Below are 21,680 nucleotides of genomic sequence, written 5' to 3'. Positions count from 1 at the left end.
GAGCAGCATGGCATTGATGGGTGCCGCTCCCTGAGCCGAGTATTATAGATAGATTTTAATTTCATTTTAACAAAATAGCTGTCTCCAGTGGAAGAAACATCAAGAGCTAAATGAGGACCCGTCTTGAGCTGAATCACGTTGAACAGACCTCGGCGCTGTCATTGATTTTCTGGGAAGAAAAAAACTGCCTCTGGCTACTAAACCAAATTAGTAGTCACTGATGACCAATTATTTTGCCCCACTGTGAATGGAGAGGCGTACTAAAATTCCAGTTTGTCAGACCCAAGGCTCCCTTCTCAAACACCTTTCAACAAGCGTGTACCAAAAGTCCCTCAGATGGTTCTGACGCCTTCCTGTTTTCGGCAACTTCTCCTCCAAAGTTTTAATGAGCTGCTGCTCTGAGGATGGCCTGCCAGAAAGGGAACCCTTCCCAGCTCGGTGGAGCACTATTTGGCATGGCACAAATCACAGCTGTCAGAATTTATACACACATACACAAAAAAGTGTCAGCCTAATGTTTGCAAATTATAATTACCATTTCTCTTGCATGTCCCTGGTGCCTTCATTTTAGATAAATCCCAGCTCTGAGGTATCAGCTGCAAAGCACCGGAGGCTCATATCGAATAGAATAGATTTAACTAGTTTGTAGCTCATTTAAGGCCTACACTGTTTTATTTTAATATTGTTAATACTTTATTATACTTTTTAACATTGTTTTCACAGTAAAATAGCCTATTAGGAGGCTGCAGCTTCTTTTCCAGGAGATTTCTGGCAGACTAGCATACCACATTGTATAACCGAGTTAGAAGGCGCTTGTCATTTCAGTTGAAAATAGGTCTGTACCCTGACTCTTGAAAGTAAATTAGAGAGAGAGTCTATTAAAGAGACGGGAACTGTTTCAGGGATAATAGTTTTGAAAATGTGCACAGATAAATTTTAAAATATTTAGGAAATGTCAACATTAGAAGTGGCTCCAACTATTTGACTATAAAAGGAAGCAGCTGATTATTTTTTTCCACAATTATAAATAATTTGTAACATCCTATCAGAACTTCTTTCCTTTTCCTTTCTGTGGCAGGGTGCTTGTGCCAAAACAAGGAGATCTGAGTTACTCAGAACGAGGTGGTTTTTAATCTGCAATAAGCATTTTCAGCGGATGCTTCCCCCACTCTCCCCACAGCATCCGCAGATGATAACAGCAAAGTCCTCCCAGTTCAGAGGAGTAACATCTGGGCAGGGTGACAAAAGGAAACAGAACACACAAGCTGTTCATTCCTGTCCTTAAGTAACACCAAGGTGAGAGGACTTTTCCCAAAGGCCAGCTGCAAATGAGAAACACTGTCACGCTGCCAAGCAGCGCCAATATTGGGGCCAAAATTCCCCATCCACTCCAATGAGATCAGCATTTGACCTACAAAGAAAAAGCTGCCTCTCCGAAATTTCTCCGGTAACCTTAGTCAAAGAAGCGTGTTACCTGATACCCCCTGCTTTTCCCACTTTCTCAGTATTTCTTTCAAAGGAGGCAGGAAAACCAGACGAAGCCTCACGTCCTACAGCCCCACCAGACCTTACGTGTATAACTAAGCACATGAGTCATTCCCACCGATTTCAAAGAGGCAGTTCATGCGTGTATCATTCCAGGCATGATTCTATACTTTGCTGGATCAGGACTTAAATGCGATTAATCACACGGCGGGGAAGGATCTCTGAAGAGCATCAACCCAAATGTGTCCTTTCAAGCATTTACTTACAAGCCAGCTGTGGACTAATCAGTCACCAACTGGCTGGTCCACTGGAGATGGTAAAAGTCACCTCCATAGAGATGTGAAAACACATTTAACTACCACAGAAAAATCAATAATCAAACACTACAGACAAAGGCTCAAGATTTTCTTGCATCCCTCCTGCTATTCCTGCACACCAGGAAAGCTCCTGCCTTGGAGAGCAAAGGGACAGGCCAAGGAAACAAGCCCATGTGCAAGGCTCACCATGTGCTTGTGCCAGAAATACCAAAATTTACACCACGCAATGAGACTGGAGACCCACTCGGACAATAAGACACTTGGCCACAGGTTTGCCACATCTTTTATCCTTTGTAAATATTTTGCCCAGCTCTGATCAGTATGAAATGGCAAACTGGAAGGAGGGGAGAGAAGGGGGGACAACAAAGGGTAAACGTTGGTGTCACCTTTGGCACTGGGTGTCTCCAGATAACGGTCTGGAGCAGCACAGCTGATTGGTAAGCAAAGCCTTGAAAAGCCCTGCAGCATGTGATCTATGAAACAGAAGGTCTGCAGAAGGATGTCTCCTCTGATATGAATGCCCCCTTGGGATGTATATTGCTGGATTGCACATCTAGTATCATTAGAAAACACGGCCATAGATTAGGCTGTTTTGAAGCATGTGGCGTGCAATAATTAAGTAATAAAAGTCACCACAGGGGTGAAGGAACAAGAAACAGAAGAGTTACTATTTGCATACACACTGCCGGCGCTCTCCGTGATCAAAGATTCTCCAGACTGCTAAAAGCTGGCTGCTACCGATTTTGGACCCACTCCTGCCAAAAGCCATGAAGCACCAGCTCACTCTGTGGCACACGGGCACTCTCTGCAGAAAACGACCTTCTGGTGGAATTGGTGGCCCAGTAGCAGCCCAGCAGTTAGCCCAAGTCCCCAGTGTCTCGCAGTTGGTCCGGACAGGCAGGGAAAGCACTGCCTTTCTGTTATGGGAGCTACAGCTGAAGGCACTGTGGGCTACAGGTGGGAGCAGAGCTGGAAGTGATGGCTCCACAGTCATTGATTGCAGCTAAGATGGGAAAAGTCCCTCCCCAGCAAGATGTGCAAGGACAAGGACCAATAAAACTTCAGATCAAGGTCCTCCATCACCTTCAAGTGTTTGCTTCTGGGGGGAAAAGAACAGCAGCAGGACCACAGCAATAAGTGATATGCTGTCCTCAAGGCAAGAACCCTGCTGCTGCCACTGCCAGTTCTGCCTCCCATGGTGCCTGATGAAGTTAAAGTATCCGCACTTGCAAGGAGCAAGACTTAACAATTTCAGGCTGCAGCTCTGCCACAAGTCAGTCAGGTTAATGCCAGCTCAGAGCAGCTGAACAGGACACTGGCCAACAAGCAACTGCCTTTTTTTTTTTTTTTTTTTAACTATTTTTCTAGAACCATGCTCATCTGCAGCTCCTCTCTGCTGCTGTCTCCTCCTGGCCAGGATGCCCCCTGGTACCCTGTTTCAAGGGGCAAATACATCTGGTCTGTACAGCTGAGGCACTAGACCAGGGCTCAGCATTTCAGCTCCCCTTTCTGCTGCAGACACCTGACCATCTGCATCGAGTCCACTTTTATCCCTATTCAGATTGCTTAGGGCAGCACTTATTCCTCTCACCCAACCCATCATTGCATCTGTTTGCGGCTTTTTGGTATACCACAGCAGTGCTATTTTAATAGCAAAAGCAGTGTTATTTTAGCAAAACACACTTTGCACCCAGTGGTTCTTCCCAGGCAGCTGCCATGGCTGTGTCAGTCTGGAGGGGACCCAGCCGGAGCTGCTCCTCTGAGCTCCAGGGTGGCAATGCAAAAGCCCAGCTCTCTGCTTCTGGACATTGCCCCATTCAGTGCTTCCATTATTCACCATTGGATACCAGTTGGGAAATGGTCTCCTGGAGCCATAGCAGGGCCCAAGGTTGAGCCACAGTCTTTGGTGCTCCGTGGTCCTTCCAGCACACCTGGGCTTGAACAGAGGTAGTGATACGGGCCTTATAAAAAAAGGTTGTGCAAAGATGGAACTTGCACCCATCCTGGGGAACGCCCTAGCGCAGTCCAGCTACAGGTTATCCAAGTGTGTGCAGGCTGTGGGGTATTAACTGCAAATGAATGTGGGTTGGAGTCTTTCTTGAGGAAGAGAAAGCCCTTCCCAGTGTGAGGGTTTATTCATGTTCTCACTAGTCACACTTTCCAGGAGCAGAGGTATGAATCAGCATGGGGAAGTAAAGAGAGGTATTAACCCTGGAAATTATACTGTTGTCTTTTCAATGTTTTCCAGGCCTTGCACTCCCCTTTTTGACCTCCTCCAACACAAATATAAGGAGCTGTGGATGGAGCAGCAGAGAGCCCTGACAGCAGCCCGGCGAGTGGAGAAGAAAAAGGTGATAATACTCCAGCAGCGCTTTCCCTTACTGTGCACAGCACTGCTACCAGGCATAACCCCCCACTGTCCTACCCCATGATGAATTGACTCCTCCCAGCCATGGAGAGGGCTCTCAGCTGGGAAAACATCCTCCCTGACTACTAGAAGGCTGGTGAAGCCTAACAAAGACGAGCAGCTTCCCAGCCAAGATAGACCTGGCTTCAGCCAGAACATGTCCTGTGGGGTGATGCCATAGGAGTGAACACCAAATATGCAAATCACAATGTGTGTGCATGAAAGTGCTCTAGAGACAAAAGGGAAGGTGGGGTTTTTGAAGTATTTTTGTGCCTGAAGATATAGGCAGGAGCTGAACAATCTCTCCAGAGCAGTGGTGCTTTGGGCAAGGCCATTCAAAGGCTTAGACACCTGTCCTGCAGAGACACCTTTCTAGCTATCATCAAGCATCTGTCTGCATCAATATGCCTCTAGTCACAGGTTGCCCAGCTAAACTCCTGGTATCAATTAAAATGGAGGCTCTAGTTCTTTTTGCGTCACCACAAATAGCAAAATGCCCTGCTGTAACAAAGAATTAAGTTTCAAAATATCTTTGGTATTTATGTCATCCTCATACCGGGAGCCCTGCAGACTGTCCTTTGGACAGCATCATCTCTGCTCAGGTTACCTGTGACAGCGGGCAAAACAATGGAACGGCCAACAAATGTTCAAAGGACCAGCACCAGCCCTGAGCCTGGCATGGTGTTGTTGATGCCAGCAGCCACAGCAGTTGTTAGAGTGCAACGCTGTGCTGTTAAACACACCAATACTGTAATAACATTTAAAAGCAGCCAATGACTGTTTTATTAGTTAATGGCTCAAAGAAGAGTCGAGCTAATATGGTAATGACCAATTTCAATGGGCTTACTGCCATCACAAACTATGCTTTATAGTTGAAGTACAAGAATACAGTGTTCTTAATTAGCAGCTACTTTATGAATACACAAGCCTAGGATGTTGGCAAGTGCATCCCTACCTTATCTATTAATGACTGATGTTTTTAATCACTAAGTTCCCTTCATCAAGTTCCCAAAGCCTGCAGCCACCAATGATCGAGTTAAGCAACACAAACCTACATCCTAGACCACAGAGCAGACAGATTCCCCGGAGTTTCACACAGCGGCCAAAACATTCACCAGATACCTGCACTGGCTTGTGCTGGGACTGCCAAGCACTGCAAGCTGCAATTAATCAGGAGAGCAACACACACACCGGACAGCCAGGAAACCCCACCGTGGTGGGGGTGGTGGAAGTGACTTTCACAGCTAGTGATGAGCCATTGCTCTAGCTCAGAGCACAGGGCTTTCTGCAGGCAGTGGTCATCTCACTGGGATGCTGTATAAAGGAGACAGAGCTGGCAGCTGCTCAAGTTTTTCTCATCAGTATGTTTTAGATACCAGTATTAGCTGCATGGACATGAAAAACTACCCAGATCAGGCTTTTGTGATCATCAGTCCAAAGTGACTTTTAGTCTTGTTCATCCCAGTGTCATTACATTGCATGACACCAGCTGGATGTATATAGCTGTGCAGCCGTTTCAGCCCATTCTTGTTTACCTTTGGTTACAGAAAGACAAAGTACGTGAAACTCGCACCACATTGCTGCGAAAACACCCACTACCTGCAAAGGAAGAGTCCTTCTGGCACCTGCCCCACTTGGAGAAGGTATGGAGCACTTGATTGAACTCAGGGACACCTTCTAACCTTGCTCACATGCCCTGGTAACACCCTTAGCACACAATGAAGGTAGACACAAGGCTCTTACCTCAGAGCTCCCCAAGACCCAGACCCTAAAATGGTCCCACACTGAATGCGTTCAAACATCAGCCCCTTTTGGACTTCAGGGTGGGATATTTTTTGCAGCCATAAGCCCTGGAAGAGACACAGCAGTTGCCCAGATAAGGGCCTAATGACTTATTTTCTAACTTGTGCGCGCTTTCATGAGCTTCATGAGATGACAAGCATCTTTTTATATCTCCCTGTTTCTACTGGGGTGGCCTTTGCTGGTTTTTCTGCAACTGCCCTACACAAGCAGGACAATCAGACCTGCAATTTGGTAGCCTGCCGTTTAATCGGCTCTCACCATAACTAATTCAAACCACACCAGATGTTTCAAGAAGCATTTTCACCCTAAGAATTAGAGCTTTCTAGAAAGCCTGCACTCTTGACACCTCTCTAAACTTCCTGATTGACAATATTCACCGTGAGACTGAGCAAAGGGTCTAGCCGGGTTACAGATGTGCATGACACTTCCTTTAATTGATCCAAATAAGAGCCAAGGTGAAGCTTTCTTGTTCTAGCAATGGAATCTAAACATCTCCCTGAATCCATCTGCGCATCCTACTGTGCTCTGGGGTACTTGTTTGAATTCCGTTAGCTTTGTTTGTGGTGTAAATTGCAGGGAAACTTCAAGTGAAGAGCTAGGGGGCATTTTAGGAAGGAAGGGAAAAGAGCTGGGCAAGCAGAATGGAAAGGAGACACCAGAAAGTCTGAAAGCACTGAAACCCTGCAGGGAGTTTATATGGCCAAAATCATATCTGGCATTGATAGATACCACTGCAAAGAGCCTCTCAGCCCTCCGCCCCAGCCCTTGTTCTGATGGAGTTATTTTTTTTGCCACGCTGTTGATTTTTAACTGCAGTTTAAACCAACGAAGAAGCCTTGTGACTTCCTGAAGCTAATTTACTTGTACAAGTTGGAGAGTTTCGACCAAGAAACGTGTTTTGCACCACCTTGATGTATTCCTCTTACGTCCTGTCTAAGACTGTCCGATTAGCATATGTCAGTAATCATTTATCCCCGCTGCCTGTCAGCACAGAGCTGCTGCTGCGGCTAGTGTCAGGGAAAGAACATGACCGATCGCTGTTAAACAGATTGTGTAAGTCACACGAGATGCTGGGGCAAGCCTCCTCTTTAGAGCTCCTCTCACCCCAGACCTTTCCATCACTATTCATTTTTCAGCCTGTGTTTTTCTTCATGCTTTCCCTTTTGTTTCATCCATGATTGTGGTTGGGTTCCTCCCCTAGCCACAGCTCTCAAACCTCTGAGTCTTTTCTTTTTCTCTCTGCCTTTCTCCTTCCTCTCCTCTTCCCTTCCTTCCCAGGGGCAGCATCCAGGGGAGGAGGGACAGCTCATTTTGCACAGCCTCTGCAGATTATCTGTACTCCTCCTTTCTCATTACATTAACCTGGAAGGTTTGCCTTTCCCCAGCTGCAGATCATGCACAGCCCGTGTTAGAACTTGGATCAGGAAATTCATTGCTCAGTTGAGTTTCAGTGCATGGTTTCCTCCATGGAAAAATAAGTTCTCTTGAACATCCATAAACACCCAGTGAAAAGCAGCAACAACCCAGAGAAAGCTGATGGTTCCCAAAGACCCTTGGTAGCCTCCAAACTGTGCTTTAACTATCTCTGTAAAGTTGGGTTCTACATAGGTGATAGCGGAATGGTCTTGAAAGGCCAACTGGCCTAACACTTCAAGTAAACCCAGGGACTCCAGGAGTCAGCCTATCAATCCCTCCTTTACAAGGGTGACAACAGAGAGCAGTGCTCCAAAGAGGTGAGGGAGCTTGTTCTTGCGGTGTTTCTGTCCTCCTGAAACCTTTCTCACACTCATCCATGGTGGTGGATAACTACTTTATGGCTTCTTTAAGACTCAGTGGCCTGAGGAGGCCAGCTGTTGGCACTGACCTCTGTAGGTCGTTTACCAAAACACTGTCTTTAATCCATATAATGTCCCCATACTACTGCGCAAAAGCGGTATGAAAAGCAACCACAAAAATATCACTTTACAGAAAACTTGTTAGCAGACTCCCATCTGCATATTATTTCCTACCAGCCTTCAGTGACATTGTTCCGCTCTGGCCATTACAGAGGATGCTCATGACCTGGGAACAATTTCAAACTCTGGGCAAGAACATTCAGAGACTCTGTTGCCCTGACCACAGCCCCACTTTGGACTATTTTTCCATGTGACCTGAGGCTGCTGCAAGGTGCAGGGGTGTGACATGTCCTCAAGCCACTCATCCTTCTTGTCACTCAGTCACCCCCTGTCACCTGGCATGATGTCTTTCAGTCTGGCCTGCTCTGGGGGGGGAGCAATGCAGAGCACCCAGCTATCGAGATGGTTGTAAATCAAAGCAGGGGGCAGCAGGAAGATGACGTTTTGTTCCTTTAGGCCCATAAAAATCAACAAGGAGGATTTTTCTATTCCTATCCTGACCCCTTACAGAGAACTGCAGGAACTGAGCACGGATGTAACTACTGGCCCTTAAACTGGACTTTCCATTCAGTCCCTGCAAGACTATCTCCTGGCACCACGCTAGAGCTTGCAGAGGAAGAGAAGAAAACAAAGGAGCTTTGCCCTCCCCACTAATTGCTTCTGCTTGCTCCCTGCATTGCCAGGGCTGCATGATATTACATAGTCATTCAGTCAGTAAAGTGTAGACAAATTGACTATATTTTCATTTGGATTTAGGTTTCAGCCCCACTGCTTTAGAATAATGGCCCACGCTATTAAGCTAACTGGGTGATTTACAGGCTCTCCCATACCGGGTGATCGCTCCTGCTCTGCGTCTCGCTCCGGAGGACCGACCTGGCGTGTGGTCTCCTGGGCCCTCCAGCTCGCTAAGACAAACAGGTCACAGGGAGCCAGTCATCTCCTGATGGGCAGTTCATTAAGGAAAGTTGCTGAATTGTAGGGTTTTCATTTGTTTTGTGTTGTTTTGGTTTTTTACAAAACCAAACAGAAGTTAACTCCTTACTCACCTCAGCAAGATGCTTCTACTGCCCTCCTCTTCCTCAGTCACGCCCCAAGGCAAATGGCCTCTGCCTTGCTCTGCTTGCAGTGACATGATTCCTGGGCTCAGGTTTTGCCAACACGGCTGGGACTGTGCACCAAGACTTCATTTATTTGTAGATGTGGGACTACATTCCCTGAGGTCTGTACCTCAAGCACCTAGCATGGACATAAATAAATATTCCTGTCCCCCATGTTCATGGGATGCATCCTGTCCCTGTGGCACTCATCACTAGCACCATGCTGGCCCAGGCAGAATGGCATCCCTGGTGTCAACCAAACACTGGAAAGGATGTTGCTGCCACAATATAGCATCCCCACAGCCTTGCCTGTGCCAGCCCAGGGTGAGGCTCCAGCTACCTCCATTTGAATATTTGACAGTCACAATCCAAACCAGTAAGTCAACACCGGCTACTCCACAATAGATTTCCAGGGTTCTGTCAAGTCAATCCAGAAGGATTCGGATGGCGACACCTCACGCAGCAGTGATGCAGGACAGAATTCACCCATGTGTCAAAATAGCTCCATGCGTCACGTGTCACTGACACACACCAGGGTTTTTCCTTTGCTCATTAGAGAATTCCAACTTGCACAGACATTCAAGGTGGCTTTCCAGGGAGAATAGTCTTGTTTACTTGACCAAACGGGGGGAGGATAGAAAATGCAGCAACTTTGGACAACACTTTTGTCAACAGGCGCTGCCTTCCCGAGCAGATGAAACGAGCTACACTCGATGCGCGATATGAATAAGCGATAAGCAATTGACGAGCAAGTGTTCGGGTACCTTGGCAAAAGACTTAATTTGCAACCTGGCACAAAATCAAAGGCTCTGTCAACGGCTGAGCGGCTCTCCCGCGTATGCCTTGCGTTACCTGGGAAAGCTCTGTCAGGTAAATTTCCACTGAAAGTAATTAGAGGAATCCCCACTGTATAAACTTTGCAGCAAAATTCTGGGCTCCAGAATTTGATTCTCACCAGGGATCTGATATCTGCTCACAGCCTGATCCTTCATCAGAATTAACAGTTGAGGTTTAACACATACACACAAAAATGTTCCACATTTTTTTTTAATGCCTTACCTCTATTTTTGTCTAAAGAGCTGAACTGACAAGCACAGCTCATGTAATCTTGCAACTGTTGTCTTGTCAGAAAAGCCATAGACTCTGCTTAAATAACCTAGGCTTGATACGCAAAGCACACAGCGGGCTGGCTTTCCAGATACGGCATTTATCCTCCCAGGTTTGAGGGCAGCAAAACTTCATGGAGTTGGAGTGTTATAAAACTTGTCTCCTGGGGCTTAAATAGGGCTTAAAGACTAGAGCAATGAGTTCAAGAGCTTTCTGTTGCCATGGTACCAGATCAAACCTCCCTTCAGCTGGGATTTTGGCTGACCAAAAAAAAAAAAAAAAAAAAATCAGCGTCACCCAATAGCTGTTCAATGGCCCAAGTGACATGAATCGGTGGGTCCCAGCCCCGCAGTGACAATCCAAAGCAGCACTGCTGGCCTTCAGTGATGACCCGTCTACAACAGGCACAATGCGAAAAGAAAATACAACACCCTGCAGGGTTCCAAATGGGCAGCAGAGACCCAGCTACCCTGAGCATGATCCCTGCACCTCTCCACTGGGACCACAGCAGAGATGCCACCTCCCACACCGCAGCCATTCTGTGACTAAATGCAGCCTCCAGGCGCCAGTCACCATCACCACATATTCTTGCAGATTCTGCAGGTTTTCTTGTTTTGCCTAGTAGCTGAAGCTTCCAGCAGTGCAATTGCTCAAATCACAGCAAAGCATTTCCATGGTCCAGCCCTTCCCAGTATCCCTCTGCATGTGCCCTGGACACTCAACCTCTCCATCACACCCTACTGCTACCCTTTGCCATCCTTAGCTCTTCCTCGTGTCTCCCTCAGAGACATGGTAACGCATCATTCCTCCGCTATTTTCATTGCTCTCCAACATCTCCCGATTAACACAAGAAAACACCACCGCTCCCTGCGCAGCCGTACAGCCTGGACCATCTCCAGAGCAGGCTCCACCTCGATCCAAGCCCTGGTGTCCAAAGGCAGCACAAGCAACTGCTGGCAACCAACGTCCATTGCTGGTATGGAGATATTCACCCGTGAAGGAAGAGACTTGGGGTGCTTGCAGCCTCACAGTTTGCTGTAGAGTAAATCCCCACACTCTGTGTTGGGTTACAGGTGAGCACCTACCATTGCTTTCGGTGCTACCTACTGTTTCATACACAAATCCACAGAACTGCTTTTTAAATGGACTTGGGGTTTCATTCGTGGACCTATTCTGCCTTCTGCAGACATGCTATTTACCAACAGACAACTCAGTTTGAAGTAAAACTCTTGCCTGGCATGAAAAGGGTCAGGATTCAAATCTCAGAAACACATGAGGTCGGCAAGAAAGCTGCCAGCTCTGGTCTGACCCCGCTTCACCTGCCAAGGGAGGCACATGCTAGGTTACAGCTCCAGCAGTTAGTTCTCCTTTACTCACAATATTGCCCTGACTAAGTGACCAGTGAACTCCAGCAAACATCTGTGGCCCTTATTTTCAGGAAGCAAATAAAAAAGTCCCAAATCTCCATGGGGCATTAAATACAGCAGCCAAAAATTGCTGAGCACTTTTTGAAGCCTTTCTGGGTTTGAGGCGAATAAGGTTCATTTAGCCCAGACTCCCTTGTCCTGCATTTCCCCATTTTCTTAGAATTAGAAAGGTGGGGGCAGAAAAATCAACCCCATTCATTAAACCAGTTAAGCGCACTATTGCCAGGAAAAGCCACAGTATTTGTAACCCTAATAATCCAACACACACCTCCAAGCACAGCTCATCTTGGACGGAATAACGTCTGTTTTAAAAGTACCTGCCTCTCCCTAACTTGTCATGGCATTTGTTGACAACCCTATTGAAAACCGCTCTCAATGCAGCTGTGAAGGATCTTTCAGCACCTCTTTCTCTTTCCTAGACAGTTTTTGAAAGGGAGGGGAGAAAAAAAAAAAAGCCATCAATACAGGGGGAAAAAGGCATCAGCAGCCAACATCAGCTGATGAAGCGCCTCACCTGGGCCCCCAGCACACCGCCTCCAATTAAATCAAAATGGTTTGTTTTTAATGGTCTTTTACACTGACAAGTGGGCTATCATTCCAGGCCTAGAGAGCTGTCAGGGAGCCGAGGCAAATCCTCCGTTGATAATGCCCAATGCTTCCAATTAGGAGCCGAGGCCGCTCCTGGCGCACTAACGATTCCCCAGCCTCCCCCAAGGCCCCTTCGGCGCTGGCTGTTTCGTCTTCCCTCTTCCTCCGCCGCAAATTACTGACACAAAACGGAGGCGCCCCGGTGCCTCCTCACCACGCCGGGCCCCGGCCCTGTTGGATTTAATGAGGTGATGGAAGTTTTTGCGGCTCTTTCGCTAAATTCTTTTCTTGTTTGACAGCTGCTTGAGTGTTGACCTTATAAAAGATTTAGTGTTTCTCATTATTTTCTGTCAAGCTTTACAAGTGATAGCTTCACGGAAATCATTTGCATCTCGATGTGCGCGCGCGCGGTTTTTGTCTGTACGGGGATGCTCGGCGCGGCGTGCGTCAGTGTGTACACCCTACCTCTCTCCTTATTGTGTATTTTATTCCCTCCTCCCTCCCTGAAAAAACCTACAAACATGGCACTGTTGTTTTTGGGGAAAAAAAAAAAAAAAAACCACAAACAGGAGAGGACTTAAAAGGCCCAGGATTTGTTAGACTTCTGTAAATGAGGGAGGTTTTGAAAAAGGAATAGAGATTGGTTTCCTATAAAGAGAGCTCAAGAAAGTGTTTTGTCACCCGCTAAAATGATTTGATCAAACGGATGATGGAAAAACTCGGCTGAGTCTAGGGCCAGCTTTGTTGTTAAAAGTGGAAAATCATACAAGGCTGGGAAGCTGTCTTTGAGCAGGCGGGCAGAGCCAGGCAGGTGCTGGGAGAGGAACAGGTACAGCCGCATCTCCCTGCGGCCGAGCGTGGATCCTTGCAGGGCAGGAGCAGAGCCTGGTGCTGCCTGTTACCTACTTCAGCCCTTTTCATGGGTTTTTTTCTCAACATCTCCCACAAATCATCACAAACCATTTAATCCAGCTATAGTAATTAAAACTTTCCCCCAGAAGCTGAGCTTACTGACCACCCAAGGGTGCTCACAGTGCCCAGCAGCTACAGTACACACACCCCAGCACCCACCTCAACGTCGACAAGCCCAACACCAACAGCACCCACAAAACCCTGGTCGGTCACTGGGGTATATGCTCTGCTGCTGTCAGGGGAGCTCTGCCTTCCCCGTACCAGCTTCGCCTTTCTGTATCTCACATGCAATTTATTACTTCTCCATTAACATTCCTGTTTCTGCTTGCAACATGCATGTGGTTGTACTAATGCTTGACAAGCAATCATTTACAGTTCTCCAATTTAAAACATTATCATAACTGAGAACCCAAATGAAAATAACTCCCAAATACATATTTAAGTTTTAGGAGTGAAAAGGGTTTTTTTATTACCCCTAGAATTCTTTGAAGCAAGCACTGGCATTACGACATCCCAGCTGCAAGTGTCCTGTAGGTTTTAATTTGTCAATAAGAAATGCAATGAACAACAGCAAAACATTGCTTCCGATCAGCAGCTAAAAACCATTGCAGCTCCATCATCCTGCAAGGAAAAACCACCAAGCTTGTGCCTACAAATTATATTCCCGTCGTGCTACAGCCAGCGCTCCAAATCCATGATTCAGACAAAATCCTGGCATAACAGCCCATAACCACATCAGAGTAACGGTCAAGATCATCAGCTGTCTCTAGAGGAAGTACCTTTGGGTTCATCATTTAAAATATGAATTAGAAGAATCAGAGATGAGGATTCATCACTGGCATTGACTTCTCAACACCAGTCTCTGTCATAAGACCTTTGACCCAAGGACACCCTTATCTTGACTCTGATTACTGGCCCTCGTTATGAGAGGGTTTCTCAGTTTTTAAAATAGCACTTGTCCCCTGTCCTACACCTGGTGCTTCCACTTACTCATGCTGAGGGCAGAAGCTGGCATCCCTCAACTTCGTCAAGGCTCTGCTAATTTTAATTACTGCCAGTTGTGGCTCAGTGTGACATTTCTCACCTGGGAGCTTTGTACCAAGACTGGAGTGAATAAACTGCTTTTTCCTCCCCTGTGGCTTCAACCCAGTCCCAGGCAGAAATTTTCCTCTGCCCATTTCCCAGTGCTGGTGGGCAGGGAGCACGATGGGGAAGGCAGAGGCACATTCAAGAGAAGCAGCTTAGCTGTCCTTACCTGCAAGCACTGGATTTTTCCAACAATCCCAGCTCTGAGGGAAAAACTCCCACATCTTTAACGGGAGGCTGGAGTTGGTCCGGCTGGGGATTGTACCTGCCAGCTCCCAGGGGCTACCCACCTACTGTAGCAGCCCTTGGTTTTGCCTCACCAACCTTTCCCTCCCAGAGAGGGGTTACGTCACCACTGCTACTTGTGAGAAAGCAAAAACATCCAGAAACAACTGTCTGAAGTTAGGCACTCAAATGCATATTTAAGTACCTGAACGCCTTCCTCCGGCGAGGGGGAATAGCTAAATACGCTTTGTTTGTCTTGATTAATGAGATCACTAGCAAGCTTTTCAGGGCAAAGACTGCTGTGTATTTTTACATATGCAAAACCTGACATCCAGCCAGCCTGAGCAGGGTGGGGGAAGCAGGAGGCAGCTCCGCACACCCACACAAGGCAGATGTATGGCACAAGGAATTGTGTCGGGGCAGGTAAAACCCGTGGCCCACCCCCACTGTAAACCCACTCCTTACATGAAGACACACATCTCAGTAACTCTGCGTCTACTGTACAGGTTTGCTGCATGCGGCTGTGTGTAAATCTGACTGCTCACCCCAAAGGGCCCTGGGACTTTCTCCCCCTTTGTTTATTTGTCAGGGGCATCTGTTCACCCCCTCCCCACCTCGAAGGTGATTCCTGGGGAGAGACTGCTTGTGTGTTTGTTGGGCTGGTCATGCAAGAATCCCTGGCCCCAAAAGGGGCTTCCCTGGGAGCTCCGAGCCCATCCTGGTCCCCTCAGTGAAGCACACAAGTCCTGTGTTGTAGGAGACGAGTCAAATTTATTTCAGGGTCCACCCTAAGGCATGCCAGCATTTGAAAATGTCAGACAACCAACACACCGTAGTAAGACTACAGTATCTTGTTACTAGAGCAGAATAAGAATTTCCTGAAGTCAATCAGAAAACTAGTCCTCATTTTAAACAGTTTAAGTGTTTAACTTCAGCTGGAGCAATGTCTCCCAAACAGTCAAAAACCCTTGCGCTAATCTGCAGTCTCTTCCCTGTTTGTGCTACAACCTATTTTCTTTGGCTGGCTGCTCGCTGTAACCAATCATTTATCTGCTCCTTTCATTATAGGTTGGGCCTCATCTCAGTACTTTTCCAGACCGTGATGCTCGTAAAAAGGCGTTCAGTGCCTCCCATTGAGAAATGCCTGTGAGACGTCGTCCCCTTCCCCAGAACATCCACGCAGCAAGGACCACAGCACTGCTGGGCACCACAGCCCCTAGACCCTGCGATAGCCATAGGCGATAGGCTTTCTCTCTGGTTTTAAGAAGTTATGTTAAAGCAGATATAGCCAAATAAATCATAAATAAGAGAGGAATTATTCTGTCTCAGCCTGTTCATTGCTTTGTGTCAGATGCACAACACCTTACTCAGCCCAATGACCATGATTCTCATTGTGCTCAAGGTAACAACACTCACACCAGGAACGGAACAGTGTTTGCACCAGTACAGCCCCAGAGGGAAAGCAGAACAGTCATCTTCACTGTCTGTTCTGAACAAATACATTAAATGCAACCATATGCCAGCTGATATCAAGTCTATAATATCTCATAATCCATCGGTCCTTCCCATTTCTTTGCCAAATAAGCTTCCCATCACTGCCTGATTCAGCAAAGCCCTTGCCTATGTGAAGGCACACAAACACCTGCTTTAAGCACACTGCCAAATTGAGGCCTCACCACAGAGCGATGCCTTCACTTGAAGATGGCTCCAGCCAGTTCCACGCTTACCCTCAAAGAGCTGCTGGTGCCTGGTGTCCCTCAGGGCTGAGCCTCTCCAAGCAGCTGCTGAACAAACTCAAACTCCACCAACACCAACTCAACATCACAGCACCCAAACCCCAGCTTGGTCACCAACAGGTGACAGCAGAGGCTCAGACAGGTACCAACACATATAAAATCCATCTCATCCCAACAGGGTGTTTCACCTTAAGAAAATATCACTTGGTAACAACTGTGATTACTTTAACTGTGCATCTCCAAGATTGCTAGAGGAATAATTAATTACTCCTACATAGTCTGCTCGTCACATCTACCATTATAGCTCAGATTGTACCAGATAATATTTAAGTCCAATGTTAGCTTTCAGTTTTCATATTCATCATCCTGGTGGCACTCAGCAACCTCAGGTGTGTTCACCCCAGGATGGCCTGGACACCCCAGGGACATGCTCTGAGAGGTGAGATCTGCTGTCCTCGGCAGCCCCAGCTTCATCCCCAGCTCAGGAAGGGGCCGGTAACAAGAACTGCAGAGGGGGTGGATGTGCCCAACACATCTTTGCCCCAGACACCTCAGCACAGGGGCTAGCTCAGCGCTCCTACATGGACCCACCAGCAGCCAAGGGACACAAAGAAGCCATGCAGAGCCCAGGGCTCATCCCCCACCAGATTTCCAGCCAAACTTGCTGCATCAGCACCCACCTTTAAAGCCAAACCTCAAAGAGTCCTTCATAACATTAAACTGCATTGTTCAAGACACAAGAACAAAGTAAACTGCAGGGGCAGCTTTTCTTACCCCTCCCAGGACAAGGAAGGCTCCATCCACACCAGCTGCTCCAACATTTCCCACATCCCCTCCTTAGGGGCAGGTTGTGTCTCAACTTGCCCTTTATGTAAGGAAGCAGCTGTAGCAAACTCCACCCTGCCCACACCTGAGCCAAGGGAGGAAAGAAATTGCCTGCTCCACACCAGGGAAACACTGGTATGCGGTTCCCTCTTTTTAGTACAGGCCTCTAAATAAAACCCATATAAAATAACTGGGAGGATAACAGTAAGTTTTGCCGTGCAGGCAGGGGTGGATTATAACCGGAGACCTTTCCCGCCTCCCCAGGGAGGGAGGAAGCCAGGCCTTAAATGACTTGTCTTGCTAAAAATGACACTGTTTACGTGTGTGAGAAACCCAGGCACGAGGTTTGCCCTGCTGCCTGGCAGGAGCCACGTCCAGCTCTTGGTCCAGCCACAGCATCTGTGTCCGCCTGCAGCAACTGCTCAGGTCCTTGGGGCATGCAGAGGGAAGGAAGCATCTCCAGCGAGTCCTGCCTTGCTGGAAAAGGGCTGGCAAACAAATGCGGTGTGAACCAAGCCCACGCAGACCTGCTGATTCGGGACAGGTCCAAGAAGCCAGCAAAGAGACCAGAAACCCAAAAAGCAAGAGCCAAATCAAACGAAGCGCGTTCAGAAGGAGACGCGGCTCGGTGGGGCTTGTAGCCGACAGTCCTGCCCTACTGTGCCCCGAAATCCCGAGCAGGCTCGTGTCCCAAATGACCTGAGTCTTTCAGCTCAGACGGGAGCAGGGGGCACCCACTCCTCGCTGCATCAGCACCCACCTGCACCCCACGTGGGGCAAGCCCACCCTGCCTGGCCCACCCGAGGTGCCACCTCGGACTCGTCCCCACCGCAGCCCCCGCTCCCCACCACCCCCAGCCCGTGGCCAAGCTCACTGGGGGACACAACAAAGCCGCAAGCCGGGCGTCCGTGTGTCGTGTGTGTCCTCCCCCCGGTCCCGCTCCCCCCCCTGCCCCAGCGGAGCCCGGTGCCGGGGTCCCGACCCCCGCGCAGCCCCGGCCACCCTCCGGCGCTGGACGCTCCTTGTCCTGCAGTGACACCCACTGGTAAAGGGGATTTTAACGCTGCTGCAGGTTCCCCACCGCCGGGCCCTGCTCCTCCCCGGCACTGCGACCCTCCGGCTGACTGTGTCCCCCCCTCATTTCTGCCGTTTTCCCACCACCACTACCCCCGCCCGAGCCGCCCTGCCCTTTTCTTTCTCGGGAAGATCCCTTCGTTTTGTTACCAGAGCATCCCAGCGAAGCCTGTCGCTGCTGAGCATCCTTCTCTGCGCCTGCCTGGGCACGGCCTTTGCAAGCACCCAGCTTGGGTTCAGGGAGAAATGCAGTACAACAGAGCCTCCGGGGATTTTCCTCCCTAAACCAGAGCCTTTCAGGATACTGGTCTGTGCACCACCAGCAGATATTTCTAGACTAACTCTTGCTACAGTCATGGCCACAGCTCAGCAGCCCGTTGCCCTCCAACTCCTGGCCCAGCTGTGGAGGTGTCCCCCAGCCCCATCAGGGCTCTCCCCACACCCCAAACCACTGGGGAACGCCTGGGGTCAGCCCTGCCCCATGGCCCCAGGGCCAAACCCGCACCAGCAACTGGTGCCAGGAGAGCCTGACCCTGTCTGTCAGCAGCACCCGGTGAGGTGGGATGCACAGCAGCTCCCAAAGCTGTTGGGGTCCTACAGCCAGCCCTGGGGTGTGACTGGGGCTTGTGAGGAGGTGACTGGAAATGCAGCTGGCATCAGGGATCTCCTCTTGTCTGGTGCATGCCTGTGTATCTGTGAAGAGGAACAGCCTAGAAAATGGGATTTAAGGGCAGACACACACAGGAAATGCGGTGTATGTTGCTTGGTGGGCTGTACACAGGATTTCCTACCTGTGCTGGGAGCCACAGACAAATCATTTGGACCCCACTTGTCCAGTGTCTGGTGATGTAAGGGAGATACCACATATGGGCAGAATGGGGCACCTTTCTGCCTTGGGGCATCTAGCTCTGAAACAATTTAATAATGATAATATTAATAATTCATATTAACTAATGTCAGCCACATTGACATTAGAACAGGAGTAGCAAGTGCATCTGTAGCTGCTGGGAGCTCCAAGTATGGTCTCGGAGTGACAGTCTCTGTCCCCAGGGCCTTGGCTGGGGATGGCACAATGCAGTGCCTGCTCAGGGATGCGGATCAGACCCCACACACATACCCCCCCCAAAATCTTGCACAGCATCAGAGAGTGGGTCTGATCTGGAAACTTCCTTGCGGTTGTTTGAAGGCAGATGCTTTATTCAAGAGAAGGAAACAGCAGCAGACCCACCAGCCCAAACCTGTCCCTGCATGGCTGATCCAAATCCTGATTCCAAACCCACTCCCAGCCCTGTTCCCTCTTCTGGTCCCAAACACAACCTCAGTACTGGTCCTGATCCCAGTGCCAATTTCCATCCCAAATGGGGTCTAATGTTTGGATAGGGAGGCTGCCAGAGCCCAGGAGCCAACACAGTCACACTGCAAAGAGGTAGGAAACCCCATCAGGGTCTCTGCCCCATTTCTCACTGGGACCAGTTCCTGCACATCTGTTGCTCTGGTCCAGCCCCAAGCAACGCTTGGCCCAGCCCCACCTGGGGAGGCTGATGCTGCAAAACCGACCTCTGGCAGACCAGGACCCTTCAGCCTGGCCCCCCCAGTCCCTAGCACTGGGACAGCACCTCTGTGCTGGGAGGGAGACAAGGCAGAGCAGCAGCAGGGATCCCGCACCCAGGGTCGGGGAGGACATGCAGCCCCCAGCACTGGGCGTGTTCCCCCCCCCCAGGGTGGGGGCAGGCTGGGACCGGGGTTGATGCTGATTTTGTCCCTGGGTTTATCCTCCTATAAGGCTCTTTTGTTCCGCTGCCCCGATCCCAGCCGGCCCCGAGCCTGCAGGGCCGAGGGCAGGAGGTGCTGGGGGCCCTGCCTGCGCCGCTGCCCGACAGCTGGCAGCCGGGCTTCCCGGGGACGGGGGGGGGGACTCTCCCCTCCTATGATCGCCTCCAAGCTGCCGGCCAAGGGCGGCTTTGGAAGAGGGACAAGATGCAGCTGCCTGGCCGGGAAGGTGGGGAAGAGAGGAAATCGAGTATTTGAGAAATAACCAACGACATCGCCTTAAAGTGGCGCAGCTTCACGCACCCAGGGGTGGACATTTTCCTCATCTCCGCGGCGAAGGGTCTAACCCCCCAGGAAAAGCCCCTAAATAAACACTCGAGGAGGCAGGAGCCAGTCTGACCGGGAGGAAGGTGGGAGTCCTGCGTGAGTCGGTCCCTCTCCAGCCTGGGAGAGCAACAGCAGCAAAACGCCCCCCCCGACGGGGCGGGAGGGAGGAAACTTGGTGTCTCCGGGAAAAACGGGCAGGGCGGGCAGCCCGGGCTGGGACCATCGGGCTTTTATTTAAAAAGGGATTGACGGCAGGAAAAATTCTCCCTGAGCGCGGTCCCTTCCCAGTTGCACCAGTAGGTACCGCCGCTGGGAGCTGGGAGAGCGGGAAGAGCGGCCCCAGCTCCGCCGCGCCGGGTGGGAGGCGATGCCCGGTGGCCCCGCGTCTACTTGTGCTAAAGGACCTCTCTGCTCGTTCACAACCGATTTCGAGGGGATTCAACGAAATTCCCAGCTCCGAGGCTCACCTCGGGCTCAGAGCAGACGCCTCTGCGCTGGGGCTTTGGGGATGGTTTGGGTGCTTTTCTTTTCCTTTCTCTCTCTTTTTTTTTTTTTTTTAATTTTAACGCCCAGCAAAACTTTCCCTGCTTGGGAGGGACCGGCAGATCGGCTAATTGCGGGCGGGAGGCGAGCAGAAAGCAGCAAGCCCTCGACATTCCCCCACCCACCCACCCACCCCCCCTTCCCGCGGCTAATCACCCCATTACGAGCCCCATCAGCAGGATAATGACAGCAAAAGAGGGCGGAAACCGCCCGGAAAGCGCGGGGATCCGGGCGGCAATTAATTCCCGTTAATCAAGCTGCAAGGTGTCGCCGCCGGGGAGTGACATCCCCCAAAACGCCTCGCGGCCAATGGGCGCGTTCACACACGCGGGGGGGAGGGGGGGGGGGAGTGTGCTGGGGTCCCCGAACCGGAGTGGCACAAGTTCCTTTTTTCTCCCCATTTTTGCCCTCTTTCTCCCCCCCCCCCAGCACCTCCCCCCCCCGCGGAGGGCGCGGCGCTCCCGCCGCTGTCCGAGGTGCTGAAGGAGCCGCCGGCTCCGGAGTGACTCCGGCGCCCCGGGGCGCTGTCCGAGGTGCTGAAGACGCGCCTCGGCTCCGGAGTGACGCCGGTTCTTTCCCCCCCGGCGCTGTCCGAGCTGCTGGCGGGGAAGGGGAGGGGGGGGGGCGCCGCGGCGGCCCGACGGCTGGCCACCCCCTCCGCCCTCCCCTCGCCCTTCCCCATTGATTTCTGGATCATTAAGTGGTTAAGGCGCTGCGAAGCCTTCACTATCGATCGCTGCCTCCCCACCTCCGGCTGGGAGCCCCCCGGGCTGCCCCCCAACCGCGGCTCTGGGCAAGGGTGGGGTGGCCGGGTAAGGGGTCGGGACCCCGGGTGAGGTTGGGGTCCGTCCCCCCCCACACACCCCCACCTCCACCTCCTTGGCGGGCAAAGTTTGACTCTGCCTCCCTCTCCCCCCCTCTTCTGTCTGTCTGTCTGTGAGTGCAGCTGGGCGCGATGCTGAAGACGGAGCAGCCCTGGATCTAACGCACGGCGCCTCGGAGAGCCTTGCAGCAATTGTTGCCCGGATCCCAGGCTGAACTTTGCTCTTTTTTATT

The 21,680-nt window shown here is 50.3% G+C and overlaps 1 protein-coding gene across 1 annotated transcript in view; it reads left to right on the top strand.

Annotated features, from left to right (window-relative positions):
- Positions 1 to 15,635, top strand: part of CFAP77 (cilia and flagella associated protein 77) — a 61,854-nt gene extending 46,219 nt beyond the window's left edge. The window contains exons 4-6 of the mRNA XM_052815517.1: positions 4,051 to 4,153; positions 5,757 to 5,852; positions 15,418 to 15,635. Coding sequence (XP_052671477.1) covers positions 4,051 to 4,153; positions 5,757 to 5,852; positions 15,418 to 15,486 — 268 coding nt within the window. The 3' untranslated portion in view covers positions 15,487 to 15,635. The remainder of the gene's footprint in view (positions 1 to 4,050; positions 4,154 to 5,756; positions 5,853 to 15,417) is intronic.
- Positions 15,636 to 21,680: the final 6,045 nt, after the last annotated feature.

This window comes from Harpia harpyja, chromosome 19, assembly GCF_026419915.1.
Source record: "Harpia harpyja isolate bHarHar1 chromosome 19, bHarHar1 primary haplotype, whole genome shotgun sequence".
Taxonomy (NCBI): Eukaryota; Metazoa; Chordata; class Aves; order Accipitriformes; family Accipitridae; genus Harpia; species Harpia harpyja.
This window is presented reverse-complemented; position numbering and strand designations above follow the sequence as displayed.